Source organism: Apteryx mantelli, chromosome 5 (assembly GCF_036417845.1).
Source record: "Apteryx mantelli isolate bAptMan1 chromosome 5, bAptMan1.hap1, whole genome shotgun sequence".
NCBI lineage: Eukaryota > Metazoa > Chordata > Aves > Apterygiformes > Apterygidae > Apteryx > Apteryx mantelli.
Genome location: NC_089982.1, coordinates 20116310 through 20139664, shown reverse-complemented (window position 1 = coordinate 20139664; position 23355 = coordinate 20116310). Strand labels below are relative to the sequence as shown.

The following is a 23355-nucleotide window of genomic DNA, read 5'->3' as shown; positions in this document are numbered from 1 at the left end:
AGCATTTCTGGCATTTCTCTCTCCTTACTCCCCTCCTTTTTTAAGACAACTACTGAAACAAAGCTGGTGAGTGCAACTGAGATTTTACTCTATCTTGTCCAAGAAAACTGCTGTTGAATGATTTGACAACAAGAAAGACTTCCTTGCCCTTCCACCTTTGGGAGGGAGGGACAGTTTTCTGTGTTCTCAAATCCAGGGGAACTGGCTGATGCAATGCAGCCACCTGTATTCTTTTGTACAGTTACTTTGGATTGACTTCATTGGGACTATGCCTGAGCAAGGTTTCAAAAGAACCTGGTTAAGGATACGGCTTTCTTTTCTTTTTTTCCTTTTTTTTTTTTTTTTTTCTTTTTATGAAAGCAAGAGCAGTTCCAATTTCGATCTATATTTGAATTTCTTTTTCTCTCCATAGTCAAAGATCTTATCTGTGACTTTCATAATGCTGTGGAATGACTCTGTTTCATAGAACCTTTTTCTCTCTCTCTCTTTTTTTTTTTTTTTGAAGTGCTAGAAGACTTGATACTCCTTTCATCTAGTGACTTTTATTAAAATAAATCTTTCAGAGAAAATAAAAGGCAAAATTTTCTAGCTGTGTGCATAGTAGTTAGTCTCCTGAATCCTTTAGATCCTCTAGAAGAGAGATACTGTATTGGTGAAGCTTATTTTTTTGATCCTTGCTCTTCCTTTTGGCATCTGGTAGCACAATGAAAAGAACTCTAAAGTAAATGGCTGTTTCAAGTGTTTCATTTTGAAGCTTAATGCTATTCACCACCTAAAGGAAAGTTCTTCAAATCCCTCTTTCCCCCAGGAGTTCTTAGGAAGGTTGAGTACATTTCCCTAATGCATTTTCCCTTTTCTGTTTGTAGAGGATCCGTATTTCTATTCTTCTTCCTGTTTTTCTTCTTTGCCAGTGACTGTTACCAGGAAACCTGCACTGCCTGTACCTCTCTCTTTCCATTGTTTCCTGGAGTCAGTTGTTCTTGCCCAGGCTTCAATTCCTCTTTATCCCACCGGTCGCCATGCTCAGAACTCTATTCCAGCCTGGACTCAGGAGCTGGAAAGGGCCAACTGACCTGGCGATAGATGTTTCTGATTCCTGGATACAGAGAGGTGCTGGACATGTTACTGCAGCAACTGAAAACTGTGGGAATTCAGCTTCATACCCTGCTTTATAGAAACTTATGCTCCCTAATACGCATTTGCCTCAGTTGACATATTTATTGAAATATTCAAGTGAACTAATTTCCAACCTTTCTTCACTTGCATGACAGTGTTCTCAAGAGTGGGTCATCTGTCTGAGTAGAAGAAAATGTGCAATGCAGTATAGGTCAAATACTGAAAAGTAGAACATAATGATGCATATTCTGGATGAAAATGGGAACTGATCTAAAAAATAGGATTTAGTCACTTGCATTTGGAGGGCTAGTTTTCAAAAGTAGGTGCATGCATGGGTAAGTTAAAAAAAAAAAAAAAAAAAAAAAAAAAAAAAGACTGAGTATTCATTTTCCGGAGTGGAGGTACAGAATCAAACATTTATCTGTATGCATACAGTTACGTATCTACCTTTGTTCATTTCTTCCTAGCTGTCTCTTTTCCATATGCTGTAGCAGTAATCACTTGCACAGGGTAGACATGTGATTTCCCAGACCTAATTTTGAAAATCAAAGCAAGAAAATGAAATCATCATTAACATTGGATGGTATGCTTGTGGCAGGAGTGTTTACTGGGGCATTCTTCAGGATATATGCAGTTCTTAATAATCCATCAGAAACTATATTCTTCAGTTCATGAAAGCTTTCATTTTCTTTCCTGGAAAAGGCTAAAACATAAGTAACTGAAAAACAGGATGTGAATTTTATTTCCCCTAAAGCTATTACTAGTTGGAAGATCAAGCTTGTGAGGATCTAATTCACAGCATCTGTTTTATAGCAGCATTTAATTTTTCTTTGTATTGAAAAAAATCCAAATCCAAATTTGAATGCAATTGAATAATCTGAGAGTCTTATATTCTGTTGTATTCAGAAATCAAGTATTTTATCAGCCACAAAAAAAGACTTGACATCAGTAAGCTGAAAATATTTCCCTGCCTCAGGTGTAACAATTTTAGATGGTCAGCAATGAGCGCATACAGTAACATTCATCATTTTGAATAGTAACAACAAAAATTCCTTTGATTTATCACCTAACATTTCTAAAGGAAACCGTTTGGGGGCAGACTAATAATTTAGCAGATCAGTCATTGCAAAGAATTAAAAATGAGGCTCTCATTACATCAAGTGTTTTTATTCTGATCCTCAAAAGTAGATACCATGCCAACGTGAATTATAATTAGCCTTTAAGTAAGAGGTCCTTGATATGACTAATGCATGCAGAATTAATCAGAATTATTACTGGTTCCTTTAGCACCCTTTCAAATCAGCGTACATTCTTCAAGCAGGCAGAACTTTAAAAAGTAGAGAAAATTAGGCTCACTAAAAAGCAATAAATGCTGTACAAAGTAAGGCTTTTTGCAAAGGCTTCAGGTTTTAGACAGATTTAAAGGTAGTACCTTTCACTTCTTTAACTCTTAATGAATCACAAAGGCTAAATGTGCGTTTGGAAATTCAAAACCAGAACTATTTTTGAAATTTTAGAGACTGACTAGGGAGTAAAGATATTGTTTCAAATATGATCAGTGAGCCAGACAACCTGTTTAACTGGCCATTTTTGGAGCCAATTCTGAATTGGTATAAAAAGCCTTAACAAAGACCGTATAAAATGGGTTAGTTTTTTCCAGATTCCCTTTTACCTTGCTCATTTCCTTCTTATGAGCTGAATACTGTAATCCTGAGAGCAACGCTCCCATGAACTTCAGGCTATATAGGAAGTCCTCTAATGCCCTTCCGCAGTAAAAAAAAAAAAAAAAAAAAAAAGTATGAGGTGCAGCTCTCACTGACTTGTGTAGTCTAAGGCTGGTTGAGTTTCTGAGAAATCACTTGACTGGAATTGAGTCCCACAGACTCCCTAAGCAGAGAGGGCCATGGTATGAGCAAGTACAGCTTCATTGATTGCTGCAGGGTTGCACCTGTTTTAAAGACCCCTGAGAACCTGGCCCTCCCTCCTTTCCAGAATTGCAGTATTTTGGCTAGATAGTCTCAGAAACAAAGCCTGAAGACAGCAGGTGACAATTTCTGGAAAATCAGCACAGGCATCACTGAATCAAATCCAATCTATTATAACCTCATTGCTGCTATTCAAGTTGCCACACATCTGGGTTTTTGTTTGTTCACTAGCTTTTGTCCTTTGTATCTCCACTTCCGTAGGATTCTTTCAGAAGTATTAAAGAGGGAAAGCACACCACACTGTTTGTGTTTTAAATATGCCTGTGAGTGAGTCAAGATAATATCTAAGACAAACACACCTTGCTCTCTTCAAGTGATTAAAATGAGGACATTTCCATGCCAGTTCTTGTCATCAGGGACAGTTTGGGGTCTCCCAGGTTCTGTGACTCTTGAGGACTTTGCAGGCTGCACCAAGACAGAGGCTGGGAACCTTGTAAGGACTTTTGATTTGCAGGAAGGAGTTTGGAAGCTCTGAGCCTGCCCCTAGGTTGCATGTTGGAGCATGTGATTCTTGTCCAGCCCACACAGCTAGGTTTTTTGTGTATGGAAGCTGTGGCCTGGATATTGCCCTGGAAAATAATTGTGATGGGGTCAAGATGCAAACCCAGACTTGCAGGCTGCTGCAAGCGCAGCGCTACTGTGTCCAGTAGCTTGGTGGTCCTAATTCCAGAGGTGCTGTCAATGCCCCTGGACTTTCTACTGCTAAGCCAGGATTTAAGTGATTGTTAGAGTCTATGTGGTCAAAATCCTCCACAGAAATTCTAGATGCTTTGACATGGTTTACCAACCCAGAAATGCCAACCCTGGAGTCCAGGCCCTGGGACATTCTGACTGGCAAGTCAGTGCCAGGGGAAGATGAATGTTTTCTGACCCCATAGTAGACCTGCCAAACAGCCCTGGAGACCCCCGGCTTCCAGGGCCCCAGCACTGGGGCAGACATTAAATAAAACATTTTATGCTAAATGAACTATACAATAAGGGGGGGCAGAGTTTGACATTTAAACTACTCTGACTAGTTATAGTGCATATCAGGTTTGGATAAGGATCAAAAAGCTTTTGTTCCTTGCAAATTTGTGGTCTAAAGTTGTTTTAGTCTCATTTCTATAATTAACCTAGAGAAGATAATGCAGTAATCTGGTGTAAGAGGAGAATAATATAGTGGCCATGGGATAGTTTCAAATGTTTTTTGAGAAGACCTCTTTCACAGTTTATTTCTGTAGAGGGAGTAATTGGCCCATATATGTTTTATGGCTTTAGCAACAGTAAAATAATTTATCAATAACTTTGAATGTTTTCAATTAGAAGCTAAATTTAATCCCTCTTTAAAGTGGTGTTATGGGTGGTTTTCTGCAGCACAGGTTTCTTTTTGGGCAAACACTAATCTGAAATGGAAAGCGTGTTATATTTGTTAGAAGACCAATTATAAAAGGCAGACCCTTCTGTGTGAAAACAGAGTGTATCCAGCTATTGCTGTTCTCCACTGCATGCTTATATCACTGTAGAACTGTACTCCAGGCACTGGAAGTGGAGTGGGCCTGCATATGAGAACAAGGTGTTAAATAATTGTGTTGATGTGTGTCTCAGCTGTGCAATGAAGGCTAATTCTGAGTGCTAGAGTAAACTATGTTGTTAATAAACCTATATCAAATTAGTAGCAATTAAAAAGCAATTAGTATGGCAAACAGAGTTTTAACTGTTGGACTTCTTGTAAATGCAAGTCCAAGTTTTAGCCAATTACAGGTTCTATAAAAGTTACAAGAAGACAGTGAGAGTGAGCAGTGTGTCTTAGGGTGAGCCCTTAATATCAAAGGTAGTCTCTGCCTCATCCTATAAAAGTTTTGATCAATCCGAAACAACCAGTTATGAATATGTCTAGATAATAATCTGCATAAAAATTTGACTGCCTCCAAAGTGAATTTCATGTCCTTCTAAGTTTTTTTGTTTTTTGTTTTTTTACTATTAATTCTGATGTAGTTCACATTATGCTAGGTGCACAGCATGTCAGTTTAGGGCCCTTTTCTGTTTCAGACATTTGGTATTATCAGATAAGAGGCAAAAATTGGCTTTAACAAGGTTTGTGAAAAGTAGCATGTAATTTGTTTCCTGACCCAGTAGTAATTCTATATTTGGCAAACAGATGAGGGTGAAAATGAGAAAACATAGAGGTAGACTCTTAGTTTCTTAAAATATCATCATCTCAAGCCATTAAAATTATTCTTAAAAATGAAAACAAATCACTCCTATAAAATGGAAGCAATTCACAAGCTTGTTGATTTTTTTTAATCCAAGTTGCCTGTGTCATGTGATTGATGCAAAATTGCTCTAAGTCCTAATAATAAATGAACTTAGAATGCTGAAATTCATCTAGATGACTTCCTCTGCAGCATGGTGTTTCCTAAGCAGTTATTTCATAATAAGTATGCCACAGGGTTAAACTAAAATGCACAAGGAGTCATCATTCACTGATGGCTTTTTATACAGCTGCCAAACAGTATTTCAAAGGGAGGAATTCCTTACTCTCCTTTCACAACCTACCTGTTTAACATTTCTCTTTCTAGATTTTATGTTCCCTGCCCCTGCTTTAGCAGGCAAAGCAGCTTGTGGTAGATTCTTACTAGATAAAACTTTGTTTTTTTGGTAAGAAATTGTGGTGAGATGTTTAGAAAAGCATTATAAATCTTGGTTACTCTGATTCCTTGCATTCCTTTCAGCATTTCACAGTAGTTTGGAAATAATACTGAGCTTTCTTAAGCAAGATACTTAGGAGATGCTGCAATGAAGCCCACAACTACAATGATGTCAAATCAAAGAGCGGTCCCAAGCCAACCTTTACCCTTGCTTTCCTGCAGCAATGTGCCAGCTAATTGCCATGTGTTTAAAACAAAAACTTAAAACCCTTAGTCCTTGGTTTTCTAACTCCATTGCTCTGTGACTCTGGCATCATGTTTGTATGAAAGACCAATTGAAATGGTTTCTCCCTTGCCTCTGCGTTACAGGGACATCAGCATGCCTTACTGAGAAGAAACTGTTTGTTTTCGTTACATTTTACGCATCATTGGCAGTGCTAATCTTGATAGAAACTCATTTATGTTCTTGTTACTGAGTGGCAGAGAGGATAACGTGAAGCCAGAAGTTGGCAACATTTGCAGCACACAGTTGCAGGATACAGTAGGCAGGCTGAATGGGCATTGCTTCTGGCGCCAATGTTCCTCTTCTGAGTAACTGAGCCAGAGACTGCGCAGACAAACCTGCTGTAGTTGTTACCTGACTGTGAATGGTGCAGAAGTATACTTAATGAGCGTTTTCAGTTAATGTCTTATGCTGTGGTTTTACTCAAGTGATTTCAAGTCTTACAGAGGACAGTGCTGGGTTTCAAATCATCTAAGAAAATGTGTTGTATTTTTACTTAAAAACTTAGTTCAGATGGCAAATCAGATCTGTCTTTTAAGCTACTTAGCCTCACTGGCACTAGGTAGAGGGAAATTTCACATTCTTAATGTAGCCAAATCTTAACTCCTGCAGTTTGCTTTGTTTGTGATAAGAACACGCTGTTGGATCATGTTCAGCTTGGCATCCATCATAACCCCAGGTCTCTCTCAGCAGAGCTGCTACTGGGCCAGTCAGCTCCTAGTCTCTACTGACGCATGAGTTATTCCTCCCCACGTTTGCTAATGTTTTCAAGCTTTGTGTCACAGAAGACCTGCACTCTGCTTGTGCTGATTAAGCTACCAGCCTCCTCTGTTATCCATTCCAGTAGCTGTTGCAAAGCATCTTTCCCTTGCCTCTTTAGAGCGGAAGCTGGGACTGTTGAGCTGGTACTTTTGTTTTTTGGTTTTGGGTTTGTTTTTTTTTGCTGGAACTCATCTTGCAGTAAGCAATTGGTGTAGTCTTGAGCCAAGTACCAGAATCTGATCCAAAAGCTGGGCATCACTCTCTGATTAACACTACTTCTAAGCCTTACCACTGAAAAGATTGAATCATGTAGTCACTGCATGTTTCACCTACCAGAAGTCATAATTAGCTGGGCAAGAAATTAGCCCTATTAACCTTTGTATTAAAACAATTTGGGGCTGTTGAGTACTTCCTCATTCTAAAATAAATGATTGAAACTGCACTGTTCTTCACTTACTGACTTGAAAATGCCTAGGTGTATAACGACAACCTTATGTTACTCTTGCTGACATGCACTGATCAAAGACTCACATAAACCGTTGGGTCATTTTCTAATGACAGTAAGAAACATGCTTCTGTGTGACATATTTCTCTTAATTTATTCCTTTGTCTCTTTTGCATGGTGTGTTACTATATAGCAGTTCTGAACCATGGCCAGCTAGAACTTCATGTGGGAAAACTTACTACTTAGTTTTATTTTTACTCTGATTGTCTGAACTGTTGAACTTCAACCGCGAACTTGCTGTGGCTCTCCCTGTAACCACAGGAAAGATTCCTCTAGTTGCCACTATTTTAGTTGGTTTGCTAGAGACCTTCCTTACCTTGAACTGTTAATAATAGACTGTTGATGAGAGCCCAGATAAATATGCAAGAACACTTCCTGATTTCCTCGCCCAATACAGCATACCTGTATTTCTTTGCAGGTGACTAGTGGAGTGGAATGTTATCCAACTGCTTCTATTCTCTGTCTCCATATGCTGTCAGTAATTATGTCAATACAGGATTATGACACATCTGTCTTTTTAGCGTTTTAAGGAGGCATTTGATGGGGATTTTTTAGTCATTAATAAGTTCAGGGGTATTGTTAAAAGGCTTATAAATAAATCTTTGTTAATTTGGTTATACTACTGATTTTTAAATTAATGACGTCCTGTGGGTAAATCTTCTTGATTCCAATTTGTGTGAAAAACATAAGATTACAAAGCAGGAAACATTGTTCAGGAAAGTTTGTGAAGGAAAACATATGGCTTATTATCCTCCGTTTTCCCCCATTCAGCCATGGAGATAGGTTTAAAAAAAAAAAAAGTGTCGTTACTCCCCTGCCTAATGCTGCTATGCTGCAACTCAGCTTAACTCCTGCTATTTGTCTTTTACGTTTGTACAAATGAATGGGCAGGAAGAGGGCAGAACAAAGAGGGAATAAGAAAAGCTTTGGCTCTTTCCCAGCCTTTCACTGGCCAGAGCAGTTGTCTGGGTGCAGGGAAGTGATTTACTGTCAGAATGAGTTGGGAGAGCGCCGTGGTGCTGGGAGTCTCCGACTGGCATTCCGTTTTCAATCTGCTTTTTTAGCGTGATGTAGCTAAATATCCCCTGTCAAAGCACACTGAAACAGTACTGTCTGCCCTCTCCTTTTGTTATTATTTTGTAATATCCTCACCCCATCTGCCCATCTGTTTATGTGCTGCAATATAAACTGCCTCATAACAGATAGCCGAAATGAACTGTTCTTTTTTAATTTAGGAATCACTCAGAACTTCCCTTCTGCCTCATTCTTGCTTTGATATTCATTTGGTGAATTATACTATAATCCAGGTTGCATATTAACAGTCCTTAACCTCATAAAAACAATGTTTGATGCCTTTTACTTCATTTTTATTTCATATGCTGTGTGATGGCTTGCTATAAGCATTTATGCTCATGAAAATTACCCATGATTAAAGTATGTCTGTATAACTGTTGCATCACAGCTGGAGAGCTGTGGGCAATCCAGGGAAAACACTATCCAAAATAAACATGTATAATTACCTACTGCTAAATAAATAATCTAACATCCTCTCGTATTATACTTTTAAAGGGTGAACCAGGTTTCATTGGTCCACAAGGAGAACCTGGGTTACCAGGTCTACCAGGAACAAAGGTAAGGTTATGTGGCCAACATTTTATTATGAAGCCCTTAGAGCCAAAGTCAAGTTCAACTTGCTTAGCATGTAGCAAATATTGCATCTGTATTAGTGGTGTAAGAATCTTTTATCCAGAAATAAATAAAGTATTTCTCAGAATCCATTTTTATAAATGCCCCGGAAAGTTTAGAGTTCAGGGTAAAATGTAGTGCTTGGAAATGTGAAAAGTCATAGTTCATAGACTACCAAACATTTTTCTTTGTAGTGATGCCCTCCAAAAATGCGAGTGCAAATGCTATATCCATTCGTGACTTGTTTAAGTTCATCAGTTACTTTTGTTAATGTCAGCATCTCAAAAGTCTTTTGTTCAAGAGGCAGAGCATGGCTGTCTGAAGAAGCTATATTTTCATAATCTTGTTAAAAAAGGGTGGGGGGAGCATGTGCAGATATTAGAACACTGATGCCACACACTTTATTTTGAAAATATAGTTTCATGAAGTGGGAGTTGGGTTTTTTTGCTTTCTAGGTGTTTTTTTTAGCCACTGTGTGGCAAAGTTAGAATATTGTGAGTCCAAAAATAGCCTGACCTAGGCCTCACAGTTTGGGAATCTTTATTCCATTTTTTTCAGAATAGAGAGAAAAATTCTTCATAAATCCCATTTCCACTTTAAAGCACCTCTGCTTTTGTCTTCAAGAAGAGTCTTTTTACTCAGAGTAAACCTCTTCAACCCATTAGAAGTTGTAGATGAGCTTGAAAATGTTTCCTTTTGAGGGTTTAGTTTCTTTCGCCATGCTGAGTTGGTTATGTACTGAAGACGGTGCAGTATTTGGTTATATTTTTGTATCTGCTGCAACAGGGTGACAAAGGGGATGCAGGCCCTTCTGGGAAGGGTGAGCGAGGTGAACCTGGAGTTCCTGGACCAAAGGTCAGTCTGCTTTTACACTGGAAATGTTTTGTTAGTCTGGAAAGCAGAACAGAAACTTGGTGAGTGAGCTTTTAAATGGAAATACAGTCAAATATTTCAATTTAGTCCACAAGACAATGGCAGTTTTGTGTTCACAGCTGTAGAATTGTGATCTAAATGAACTCTGTTGTTTGGTCTACAAAGTAAAGACACTACCTACTTACACTGTCATGGAGTTGGCATAATTTGTACCAGTCCTGCCCGCTCCAACTTTCAGCATCAAAGTCTGAACTCTTTGACCATTGTAGCGCCCAAGTTGAATGCAGAGAAAATCCATTTTGCATGCTGTTTTCTAATTCTGTAAGAGAGATCATTCTAACCACATTTTAGTGTTTTCTTCTGATGTAGCTACCATCAGGTTTTCCTTTCCTAATACATCCTGAAAACCCTATGGCCCCTCAGCCAGTTAGGTTCTTATTTGTCTGAGCTTGTGGGAAAAACCATTGTAACACTTTAATCTCCTTATCTTAAGATATTTAACTATCTTATCTATTGCTTATTTATAATTTTTCAGGAGCTATGGAATGAACGTGGGTCATTCCTGCAAACCAGTGCTCATGATATCTACTGTTTACCAATACCAATACTACTTTTCCTTTTGAAGGATGGAATCTGTGGCTTTTGCATGCTGATATGAAGGAATATGTTACTCTAGGTGCTCTTAAATTCAGTGCCTTTACAGATTCATGATCTTGATCATGTGAAATGAAGTGTTTCTGCTGATCCATACTGTAGTTAGTCATTACTAATTTCTTTTTCTCTGCGCTCTCATTCCTCTATCATTTTTCTCCTGTCCATCTTCCATCTTCCTTCAAACAGGGGAAAACAGGTGAACCTGGATCTAGAGGCCCAAAAGGGTCAAAGGTCAGTAGTAACAAAACTGTCTTTACTGGAGTAACTAACACAATGATATCTAAGATAAGTAATTTGTAACATCTCACAGGAACTTCACTTATCTTAAAAATATACTTTAACAGATCTGCAGGCAACAGATGCAGTTTTCTTTATAAATAAAACATTCTGACTTTCAACTTTAGCTATTAGAATCAAATCCTGTATATTTTAAACACCGTGATTGTAATTTTTCTGTCTGTTGTAACAACTATTGCTTTCTGTTTGCTCTGGTTTTCCCCATGCCACTTAGTTTTTCTGTGGGCAGTTGATGTAGGTTAATACACCAAAGTGCCAGGAATGAGCTCCTGACTATGCCTGTGGAGATTTAATTGGTTTTTGCAATAATTTTGTGGATCCGGGCTTTGATCTGTTAGGAATCAACAGTATCCCAGGACTGCAGGTTGAGAAATGCTGGCCAGTGAGTCCTACAAAGGCAGGGCTTGTAGGATGCATTACTATTCTAGCTGCTGAAAAGACTACTTTGATCCTGTTCCTTGAGTGCCCCTTAACCTCATTCACTCCCACCAAAAAGAAATGTTGGAAAGTGAGGGAGCTGATGAGTAGATTAACACAGCAGAGAGAGCAAAAGAGTAAATGAGTCTCTCGGTATCCTCCAGTACCTGGGCACCTCCCAAACACTCCAAAAAGATTCCCTTTGTATCAAAAAGGGCATACGACTTTTCAGGAGGTTTACGTGCATAACTATCTTGAAAATCTGGCCCAAAGAAGTCAGCCTAGTAGTTAGGAACTTCATTTTTGAGCAACTCCAGTGCCACGTACACCTCTTGCTGCCAAGGCAGCACTGAAAGGAAAGATAGCTGGCACAAGTTTGATTATGTCCTGCCATCAATCTCCTCTCCATATTCTTTGTTACCTTCATGAAAACTTTCTACTACTTTCTGTGTTTTCTATTACCACCAGGTAAATTAATCATTCTCCTCCGACTTGTACCAAATGTTTATAGATCTCCACAGGAGCAAAAGTAGCAGCTCTTACCCAAATTCATTTTAAGTTAAATAAAAATATAAAGGCTTGCTTTGAAAGGGACTCAGAAGTGAAATGAATCGTAGTCACTGGATGCTGGGATATGAATACAAGCATAAGTATATTTGAAATTCCCTCCACTGCTTGAGACACATTGCTAATAGCCGGGAGGAAAAAGCTGAGAGCAAGATGGTAAAGATCTTAAGCCTACTACAGTAAAGGAGTAAAAGAACTCTTTAATGCTGCAAGTAATGTAGTGTTTGTAGACTCAGAGCAATGAAGTTCAGAAACTTAGTGGAGTCAGGATCACAGAAAGAAAAGTTTACGCATTTTGAAACAGGTCTTCGAAAAAGCTGTCGAGTGATTTCAGGCTTAAGACTACTAACTGATTTGATTTCTCTAGCTTTCCCTTGAAGCTTTTGATAATATTGCCATTAAGAATAGGGAAATTAAGTAAATTACTTAATTTGTAATCTGTCTTTTGGGGAATTCTTTGGTATTTCTTATTCCAGCCCAATACAGCACTCAGTAACAATTTACAGAGAACCAAACATATCATTGTCAACCCTGCCGCTACACAGATTTTGAAGGAATTTCTCTTGTCATTAAATCTACATTCTGTTAATGAAATGATGAGAGGCCTTTTAAACTGGATTATTTAAGACAAGCATATTTAAAATGAAACAACTACCTAATATACTGTCAGGTTGCTTATCTGTTTTCAAATATCCTTTTTATATAGGGTGATACAGGTGGCAAAGGTGACACAGGATCTGTAGGTCCACGGGTAAGTCTAATTCTCATTTCAGCTCTTCGTTTTGTACTCTTAGATTCAGTCCACACTACGAATTGAAATTGTAGCAGCAACTCCAGTTAAACTGGTGAAATCGGTCACTTAACTCTGGTGGAACGTGTGTTGCTAACTGGCATTTAATATCGATAACAGTCCTTGCTATTATTTGAAGAGATCTCCTGTTCACAGTTCATAGGCAGGATGTTACTTGCCAGATGTTCTGATGTCGCTCACAGCCAATATGAAACTAGAATATTGGAACTGCTTAAATATTTAATCACAGTGGTTTCATAGATTTATTTTGCCTGCTGCAGCACAATTCACCTTGCTGCGACTTGCTTGTTTATACCTATCTTTAAAATAAACTGTTTTCTCATAAAACAATCTTTAGTTTTATGCTAAGTTTTGCAGTTTGTAGTAATACACTGTAAATGCAACAAAATTCCAAGACAGCACAATCAAGTCAAAGCATATGTGAGTAGTTAGGTGTCAGAAAGCAATCCTTTCAGTGTTAAGTCATGGCAAGCATAGAGAAAATATCATTACAATAACTATGTTCAGGCAGGCTTTTTACTAGCAATCTGAGCTGCATCAGGAAGGAGGACTTGGATCAACACTTCTTTTAATTCATTGTATGGAATTTCACTCCTTTTGAAAGCGCTTTTTCTACTAATGGTAAAAAGAGAGGGAAACAAGTAAGGCACATGGATTTACCAAGCCACCAGATTCCCATCTAATGAGAACAATCAAATGTGAATGAGAGCTATTCATGTCCTTTTGGTTCTCACCTGTGTGGGGAGCACGAATCAAAACTTGAACTAACGTCTGAGAATTTAGAAGTTCAGAAAATCCTTTCAAACCAATGTAGAGTACATTGGACAAAAATAGAATAGTCATTTAGGGTAATCCTTGGCTACTGTCTCAAAAAATTATTATGGGGGAATATATTACAGGGGCCACCTGGACAGAAGGGTGATCAAGGTGCAACGGAGATAATTGATTATAATGGCAATATCCATGAAGCTCTGCAGGTATGTAAACATAACAAGGCTGGAATGGCTTTGGTCTGGGAAAAAGCAGTTTAACATCATTGTATTTCTCTTTTGCATAAGCCGTGGAAGCACTGCATGCAAAGTTTTACTGAGCTTATTAATGAGAAATCTCTTCCTATTTTTGGAAACTAGGTTTGCTGTTTGGTGTTAGACAAACTGTTTCCTTGATAAAATTTAGCTGAGTGAATTGGTTTCATTTCCCCTGGAGTGTACTGACATCATCTAATGAGGACAGAGCTGATTCATTGCTGGCTCTGGTGCTTACTGCTGAATTCATGTAATAAACTACATACATAGGTTCAGCAGAAGTGTCTGCTTTTCATTTCAGGTAGTATAATATTGACATTCCTTTTTTCCTCCTTTTCCTCCTCCTCCTCCTAAAAATGCAAAGAGCAGAATATTTGAGATCAGGAAGCCAGGTCACATGATTCCATTAGCAAGAGATGTGGATTCAATCAGCAACTTGAGCATGTTAAATAGACTGAGCACTAGTCTTCCCACTTACTCATTTCCAGAAAACTAATTCTGACTTGTGTGCAGAAAAGTGTGGAGGATTAAAGTGGGGTTACAAAAAGAATGAGTGAGTGTTCACATGAAAGCAAAGCTCCAAGGTGATATGTCATTGCAGTCAAGATGATTTACATTGTGGTATACTCAGATGCAAATTCTATGCAGTAATGACACCGCCAAAGTGAATGGGTTTGCATATGTGCAATTGAAGACAGAATTTGGCCCAGTGTGCATCTGATCATTTTCTCACTAAAGCTGTTGGGGTTTTTTTTCCACGTTTCCTCAGTGGAAGTGGATAGATGTCTGGCCAGTCATTTGTTTTTCAAGGCTCTCCTGAAAATAAAAATTCTCACTGCCTTATCTAAAAGCCTGTATGTTGTTGTTAAGGCTAAGCCCACTCTTCCATTGTGATCCTGAATGGCATGTGTGGGGAAGTCTACATAGGCAGGCTCTGCGGCTCTGCATTATACCTGTTCATGCGGTTTACTCTTAAGGGAATTCAAGCACCCACCTTTCAACTTTTTTAATCACTCTCTGAATTAGATGCCTAAAGTAGCCTGAAACTAATGTTGCATGTTACCCAGCACAGATTTACCAGGGGTTTTAGCCCCCATACCTCCTGTATTCTTTTCTTCTACTTTAAGTGGCATCAATGTTACCCCCAAGTGCTGTGCAACAGCTTGTCAGAAAAGCTGCAGCATGTAGAGAAGTCTTAATAAGGGACTAAAGCCTATTGCAGTGATTGAAACAGATTAGGAGGCCCTTATCCCATTGTAAATCGTTTCAAATGTCATCACCTTCTGATCTAGGGCAACAAATAATTGATATCGATGGGAATGGCTGTGCAAGGACAGTGTAAGTAAGATTATATAGGATCAGTCGACAATGTGCTTGCCAACTCCAGCTCAGTCCTTTTACATGGCAAGTACCCATTCCTAAGCCTCCTGGTGCCAAATTCTCAGAGGCTCTGGGATTTGCAACTCTCCTGTAGAAGCTGATGAGAACTCTCAGTGCTCAGCACATCTCAGAAGTTGGTCTGCTGATTTAAGAAGTTGACAAGGGTTCACAGGATCTGGGCTCTGTCTGCATTCTTTTAGAATTTAGTAATAAATCATCAAGCAGCCCAGGAGCTTCAGAACAATTTACAGTCACTCTGCTTTGTGCCTCCTACTCCATTTCATGTGTCAGTGGAGAATAAGACATCTTAGTCCATCAGCACTGAAAATTGTGATCTTTAAATTATCATCATAGTTTGAGCAAGACCCCTGCTGAGTTTATGTGGCTTTCACTAAATGCATCTCAGTATCTAAATCTCTCTTCAGGCCTATTCTGCAGAATTCCCTGAGGTAAAAGGCAGTAGCTACAAAAGTTTAAACTTTGTAGGAACTACAGGATCAGATGCTTTAGATATTAAAATCATAATATACTGCTGAAAATGAGCCCATCAGTGTGAACATGCAAACTTTAATTTGCAATGGTTAATTTAGGTTTTTGTATCTGGATAAACTAAATTGTTCACTATTTTTAGAATTTTTGATATGCATCCATATATATGCTAAAATGCAAGACATGGGAATATTAAAGCCATCTGTTAGAGAGGATTGTTTTTTTTTTAAAGTACTTTGTACTGAGCTGATTCCAGTTTTGTGAAAACAGCATATATATTGCTGCACTGGCAAATAAAGACTCTCTTAAAGCTAAAAACAGAAGATTTGCAAACTTGTTTTTTTAGGAAAACAATTACAAAAGCTAATTACTTATTGTTCCATATATGCCAGTAGACTCTTCACAGTCAATAGAAAAGCATGTGCAAGCAGTAGGATTTGGGGATTTTGCTCTGTTTAAAAATATAGACAAGTATTTTAATTATTTCTAAACATTTTTTCACTTGCTTATAATATCTTCTTTGGCAAAAAATAATGGCAGGTCTAGGTATTTTGCCTCTTTACACAATGAAAATATATCTTTTCACTTTTCAAACATTTGAAGTAGAACTGCAGTATAGTATGTTTTGTGGACCTGCAGTTTCAGATTAAGAACTTAACATTTTAGTACATCATAGTACATCATATGAATCTCAGTGTTACATCTCAGCTCTAGGAATTATGTTTCTTAATTAAATATTTGTGCAAAACCTGCAGAGATCGCAATATGTAGGGCAAGTTGTTTAATCATTTTAAGACATACACACACACACACACACACACACACGATCTTGCTTATTTAGTCATCTCTTATTTGATCTTCTAAATTTTATGAGAACCTACAGTCTTCATGTATGTGAAATCCTGATTCCCATAGAAGCTAGGCAGCTAGCACAGCACTAGGAGTTAAGAATAATGTTTTTTACTCTGTTTTTTGGAGACATGGTATCTCCTAGATGCAGCATAAGTTTTGTGGTGATGAGAATTGTAACAAGCAGAATAATTTATATCCTCATTCAATTCTGGTAACGGTGTCTCTTGTTAATACATTTTGCCAACAGAGGATTACCACCCTTACTGTCACGGTAATTCCTATTGCATGGCTTACTGTGTTTCATAGAACTTGTCTTTTGTGTTGTAGCTTGTTCATAATTTTGCCAATTCAGGATATATCTGCATTGGATGTTGACCCAGTTCATCATCAGTTATATTTATTTGCTCAACGTTCCTTTAACTGAGAATAAATACATTGTTGAAAGCCATTCAACAATGGACCCAGTTCTGCTCCTGCTGAATTAATGGCAAAACTTCAATTAATTGAAGTGAGAGACCAGGAAAATAAGGAATTCAATGTTTTTGTAGATGAACATCTAGGCAGATAGCTGGTCTGGACTTTTTGCTTTGTGCTGTCATCTGTGTGTTTATGTGGGAGTACAGCAAAAACAGGAAGCAGGATTTGAGTACCCAATAGTTTTCTATTACCAACCTTATTTTCAGGATGGAAATTCAGTTCTTTTAAATTGTCCTGGGAAGAAACTTCATTTGGGAGTTGTCAGACTAGATGCAAATTATTTTCTAAGAAAGGCCCACTTCAGTTAACTATAACTAAGTAAAGCCAAGTAGAAAGTACAAGTATGGAGAGTTCTCTTGCTCCATCTTATCAGATCTCAGAAATAAATTTAAATTTTCCAGCACCTCTCCCAAGAGCATGCAGACTACTGAATGTTCCAGTGCCCTTACTCCAATCAATTTTTTGGGGAGGTGTAGCTACATCAGGTTAGACATAATATCTGAAAGTAGTGACACCAGCTAGGAGATGCTTATGATTTTGCAGGTTCAGCCTTCCGTTAAAGCTACAGATGCGGTATAATTAAATTGTTTTATTATTCTTTTTGTTTCAAGTTCTTCTCTGTAAGATTGCCATTAGACCTGTTTTCCCATCTCTGCAAATGCTTTCACTATATTGATGGAAGGGTTTTAAAAAAAATTCTTTTTAAATGCCCCCCACTGTGCACCATCCAGACCAATATTTGATCCCTGATATTGTGTCCTCAGCCTTAGATAGAAGTGATTGAAATCATTATAATTCATTCCATAACAATTTCACAAAGCACTGAGCACCTCTCAATAGAAGCCTCTTTGCAGTCAGTAGATTTCTCCTGCCCTTGGATTGCCTTGGATCATGACGTGAATGCCAGCCCAGTGTGGCTGAGGGGAGTTTTGCTCTCTCTGCCATTAAGATGAGCTTTGCCATTTCATCAATGGGAACAGCAGCACCTTATCATAAAATATGAACTGAAGTGTTATTTTAACATGTTTTTTTTTTGTGTGTGGTACCCTTCTGTTTGTTGAGAACTGCCATAAATTAACAACTTGTTCATAACTGGTGTTAGTTCCTCTTATGTTAATAATCTAACCCATTTTGTTGAGGTAGTTATATTAACATTCAGCCTGTGTTTCCATGACAAGTCCTGCAGGAATTTACTTAAAAGCTGACAGGTTTATGTGTTTCTTTTTAGGGTCCACCAGGACCACCAGGACCCCAAGGACTGCAAGGGCCAAAGGTGATCTCTCTTATTTTACTCATCTTGTTTTAAAGGTGGAGGTGTTTTCTGGATTTTTCACTGACACGTGCACACACATACATGGAGCTCTCCTGTACAGCATATTTGCCTGTAATATTACAGAATACAACATGTTTCAAACCATGCATCCCAGAAATTTGAAACATAGCTTTCTGGGAGAGATGCTGTTTTGTTTAGTTGCCACATGCATGCTCAGCTGAGAACCAGCAAAATGAATTGGTACTGATGCAGGGAGGAGATGTCTCCCCTTGGATCTGCTCAGAGGCTGTTCTCTCGCTTTCTGCTGCTGAGGGTGCTCTGCATGTCCGGAAGGTAGCTGTGCAACCGCACAGTGGTTCCTATGCATCCCTTCTGGTTGGGCAGGAATGAGGCAGACAAAACTCTGCACGCAAGGCACTGCTGGCCACGGTATGAGCGCATGTCAGTGTGGCTTTACGTTACGGAGGTGCACACCCAAATAAGCATAGTGTTTTCTAATCTCAGTAAAAGTGAAAATGTGCACATGCAAGCAGGAGCCTGGCTGCAACCCCAGATCTGCTCATGTCACCTGTCTGGGGCTATGCACAGCGCTAATTGGTGAGCAGCCCGCACAGATGCGACCGATACCATATGCTGCACTATTCTATAAAATTTAAGTTCTGAAATTGCCTATGCTAAAAAGAAATGTGTTGAAGTAGTGGGCCCTCCTTAAACTGGTTTTAAATTAGTTAAGTTTAGTTAGTCTTATTTCTTAAGAATACTATATCATACTTCCTCTCAAATCTGTGTTGGGAAGGAGGAAATTGCCTCAGCGATTCCAAGCTCTTTGAAGAGTAAATACATGTTTCTTGAATAACAACACTAGGATTTTAGGCTTCATCCATGGGGTCATAAAGAAATACATTACATTATAGATGTTAATTGTTTTGATAACTTGTAAGAAATTAGATTCTTCCTCTACCTGAAAATTAATAATGGAATACACAGTTAAGTGTGCAGAAATGTACTTCTGCATTAGGATCTACACAGCACAAAGCATTTCCGCAGCCTGGGGTATGTTGTAAAACAAGGAGGAGTGCGGAGGAGGTTGTTTTCCTCCTTATGGGTGGGCGTTCCCATTCAGAAGTAATGATGTAAACCAGAAATCAGCCTAAGAGGAGTTTGTTTCCAAGATCACAGTCCATACCCATCAGTATTTTCTGCTCCCTTGAAGAATGCTAGTCAGGAATCAGTGCATGTGGCATTGTTTTCGTGAATGTAGGCTCCTTCCCTGAGTGAATTATATTAGCCAGGAAAAGAAAACATGAAGGCTCTGCTATCCTACACATATCTAGGGCCATGATTCTGTATTCATTCCAGTAATTGACAAAGTCTCCATTGGACTGGGGTTTTTTCACCAGCCTTCCCAGGTTTCTTTTTTATTGTTTTGTGATTTTTTTTTAATTCTCATGCCATTCTCTGGCCTTTATATAACTCAAAGTTTATGAACTGGCCTAATCAACCAGGCAGTTTATTCAGTATGTTGCATATAGGTATTGTATATACTATTTCTTGTTCTCCATGGTGTAGTATTCTTTGGTTTTGTTGTTGTTAATTATGGCAATTTATTAATCTGAGACATTACTAATGAACTTAGTTCATCTAGCACTGCATCTTTCCATTGATGCCTGGGACAGTTAGGGGATAATAATCCAATTCCATCTCATCTTTTTCAGGGTGAACCAGGATCCCCAGGAACTCCAGGAGCTGATGGGGAACAGGTACTTTACAATTAAATGACCTAGTGCAGATCGTATGAGCAACCATGAGTTATTTCAGGGGATTATTTCTGTGATCAAGTTGTAGCATAGATTTCATAATCATATGATCATTATTGTGTTGCTGCATAATAGGTGGTCACATAATGGCTGCATTCCTATGTATTAATTGCTGGATAAATATATGATATCTTAGGGTCCTAAAGGCTCTAAAGGGGATACAGGTGAACCTGGAATGCCTGGAGAAAAGGGAGGAATTGGACTGCCTGGCTTGCCAGTGAGTATGAAAAATGAATTTATTTTGGCTAAAACGCTTGGGTTTTTTTATCTCTTCCACTACCAGTAATTTACAACAGTGCTGATAAATTGAAACTGGGACAGAAAGCTCTGCAAAAAAAAATTGTAGGATTGTTCTGCATCTAACCTAGGAGGAGGCGTAGGATTGTCAGAACTTTTCATTCTACTTATGGTCAAACAAACTATTGCTTTGGAAAGAGATTAGTCAGTGTGCTGACCAGATTTGCTTGTCTCTTGTAATAGATGTGCAGCAGAACTTGGGCAAGTATAGATTTGGTAAAGTTCAGGAAAATGACCTATGTTTTGAACACTGTCAGGAATTTCAGATGACTTAGATTGAGGAGGGAGAGAAAATGCATAAATATTTATAAGAGGTGCATTCTTCTTATTCGTATACATATATATGTACAAATGAAATGTTTCAGTAAAAATACAAACAAATCCATAAATGTATCCATAGTACAATAGATCAAGAAAGCAGTGTGAAGTTAAGGACTTCTCATAAGCAACATGCCAAAGATCCGTCTCTATTTTAACCACACATAAAAGTACTAATTGATAGCTGACAATATAAAAGCATACTTTTACATTTGCTAACAGCTACTATTAAAGTCACACCACGATAAAAGCTTTTAATTCTATTATATGCATGCTGTATTCATTCTTTTCATAAAATGATAATTACTTACTAATAAATATTATACCTTCTTGGTTGAATGTTACTATTAATAAGATTAAAACTGTTTATAGATGCTATTCTGTAATGCTTTTGTAGGGAGCCAATGGTATGAAAGGTGAAAAAGGAGATACTGGTTTGCCTGGTGCCCAAGGCCCTTCGGTAAGTCTCAAGGTGCTGTTGCAGTGGATGCACTAGTCCAGCAATGGTTCTCCACCTTTTAATTCTGAAGAACACTTAATATCTTAGTTGATCCTTCCTGTCATCTTCAATGTTTACTACACTTGTGCTTTCAAAATATTTTGGTCTTTGAAGAAGTACAGTCCTGACCCTTTTAAAAATGTAACAAATTCTGGTCATGAAGCTAAATACTGTTTAAGAAATGCTAAAGATTTAATTCTGTTCCATATTCAGATTCTCATTATGAACAACAGTCCTGCTCACTTCAGTCAAAACCTTTTGGCTCTGTAATGAATCAAAAGATAAATGCTTTCCAAGATGTAATAGAGGGATAAAACAGATAAAACCAATCTATCTGAACACGTTGTTTGGTGGAGATCTCAGAAGATCCAGTGAGGATCATGTCAGGAATAATGACGTGACCCAAGATAAAGACTGTCTTGGTGTCACTGGACATCATTTCAAATCATTAGGGGAAGAAGCTCTGATCTCACAGATATTTTTCCTGTGTGTAATTTTAATGGAGTGATCACACCTATGGAAATGTGTTATTATTTTGTGCTTGTCCACTTGTAAGACTACATACATTATAAGTTTTTCAGGGTCAGATATTCTCCTGCTCTTCAAAGCATTGTAAAAGCATAAAAAGAGAACCCCACACAATGCTCTTGGTTTATGGGTGATGAGTAACAACATCTGAGCACAGTATGTTATGAAACTTCAGAGGAAACTATCTTGTGCATGGTGACATGCACTTGGTATTTAGAACCACAGTTCTAAAGAATTAAAGTTTGCTCCCTGTCATCTCAAGACACTCTAGACACCCTCTATCTCTGCAGTGTCTGCAAGTCTCTTTCTCTGAAATAAAAATTAATTTGTTACCACCTACCATGTGATTTTTGCACTCACAGGTCATAGAGCACACCTGCTACCTCTTCAGCAATGCTTTTGTAAATGCTAATTACTATTTTTTTGGAAATGTGAAATCATTCATCTTGCTCACCTTGTTTTCACTCAAAAGAAGCATTGCCTTTTTCAGGAGATTGCGCAGAGAGTGGAACCCCCTAGCTGTTCTTTGTCTTGTGTTGCAATGCTTATTTTGTTGTCGCTATTGTTATCACCAGCGGTTTGTGTAGCAGAGGGGTTCTACATAAGTCTGGAGGATTGGCTCAGCATCCTTGCTGCCACCTCAGAGTTTGCAATAACACCCTTTTTGGGTTAAATCCAGGGAAAGAGGTGATGTTAAACTGTGTAAATATCATCAGGAAATTCTCTGCCATGGATTTGTTGGAGGAAGCACAGAAAACCAATACAGAATATGCATGCACTAAATGCTGAACAACCTGATTACCTGTTTTAATGACTTCAGGGAATTTTTGGTACAAGTGGGCTAAACGGAATAAAAGGAGAGCCAAAGGGCAATTTTGAGAATGTGCCAAACCCTACCATGAATTGTTTAGTATCTTTCCATTCATCAGTATTGAGGAGGAATAAAATCACACATCATCCTTTTCAGCCCCTGTAGTTTATTAGTGCAGACACAGCTAAAGAGCACATGCCATAAAATATAAAAAGTTCAAGTGTATTTGCTCAGTACTGTTTGTTTTGGAGATATTTTTTCCAGGTGATGTTTCAAGATGTATCTTAGAGCCCAGGAGTAAGAGTAAGGAGATGTGTGTTGCCATATTGCATGGGCAAGTCTAAACTTCAGATATCCTGTCTTTCAAATGAGAATAATGCCCATTCCTAAGACCCTTTCTAGACATGCTGCCAGTATGCACCGCTGCATTATTGTTTTTAAGTGCTTGCCCACAGAAGGGTCAGTATAATTTTTGGTATTCATGAGGGAGTTCTTTACTCTGCATCATTTAATGACTGTTTTTTACCTGTAGATCATAGGACCACCTGGACCAGCAGGGCCACATGGTCCTCCAGGCCCTATGGTAAGCTTGGGAGGAAGAAAGGGCTTAAACCCTTTTCTCATTGTAATGCCTGCTTAAAAGAAGTGCTATGAGAGCATGTGACCTTTAGAGAGGGACCTTTTCCGCATGTCTTAAAGTTTTGGGGAAGTGGAGAAATGAATGCACGTACCTGTCTCAGTGCTAACATTCTAGTGGTCTGGTTTATTCTCTGTGTCAGGTGTTTACGATTGCTTTGTTGAAGGCTGCATTTCATTTGTGAGGACAAAAATACAACTGCAAGTTGCACCCACCTAAAACAAAAAACTCTTAAAAATTTGTGGCATATTTTCATAATTCAAAATGGGATTTTTATTTTCAGGGACCTCATGGACTGCCTGGCCCAAAGGTAAATTAATTGCTGTCTTGAATAGTCATGTTCTTGATGTCTGTAAAGTGCTATGCTTT

At 38.3% G+C, this 23355-nt stretch overlaps 1 protein-coding gene across 1 annotated transcript in view; it reads left to right on the top strand.

Moving 5' to 3' along the window:
- Window positions 1-23355, top strand: part of COL25A1 (collagen type XXV alpha 1 chain) — a 322190-nt gene that overhangs the window by 275558 nt on the left and 23277 nt on the right. Inside the window, exons 21-32 of the mRNA XM_067297090.1 lie at window positions 8848-8910; window positions 9751-9819; window positions 10678-10722; window positions 12479-12523; window positions 13483-13560; window positions 16577-16600; window positions 18035-18079; window positions 19795-19839; window positions 20033-20113; window positions 20909-20971; window positions 22882-22932; window positions 23270-23296. Coding sequence (XP_067153191.1) covers window positions 8848-8910; window positions 9751-9819; window positions 10678-10722; window positions 12479-12523; window positions 13483-13560; window positions 16577-16600; window positions 18035-18079; window positions 19795-19839; window positions 20033-20113; window positions 20909-20971; window positions 22882-22932; window positions 23270-23296 — 636 coding nt within the window. The remainder of the gene's footprint in view (window positions 1-8847; window positions 8911-9750; window positions 9820-10677; window positions 10723-12478; window positions 12524-13482; window positions 13561-16576; window positions 16601-18034; window positions 18080-19794; window positions 19840-20032; window positions 20114-20908; window positions 20972-22881; window positions 22933-23269; window positions 23297-23355) is intronic.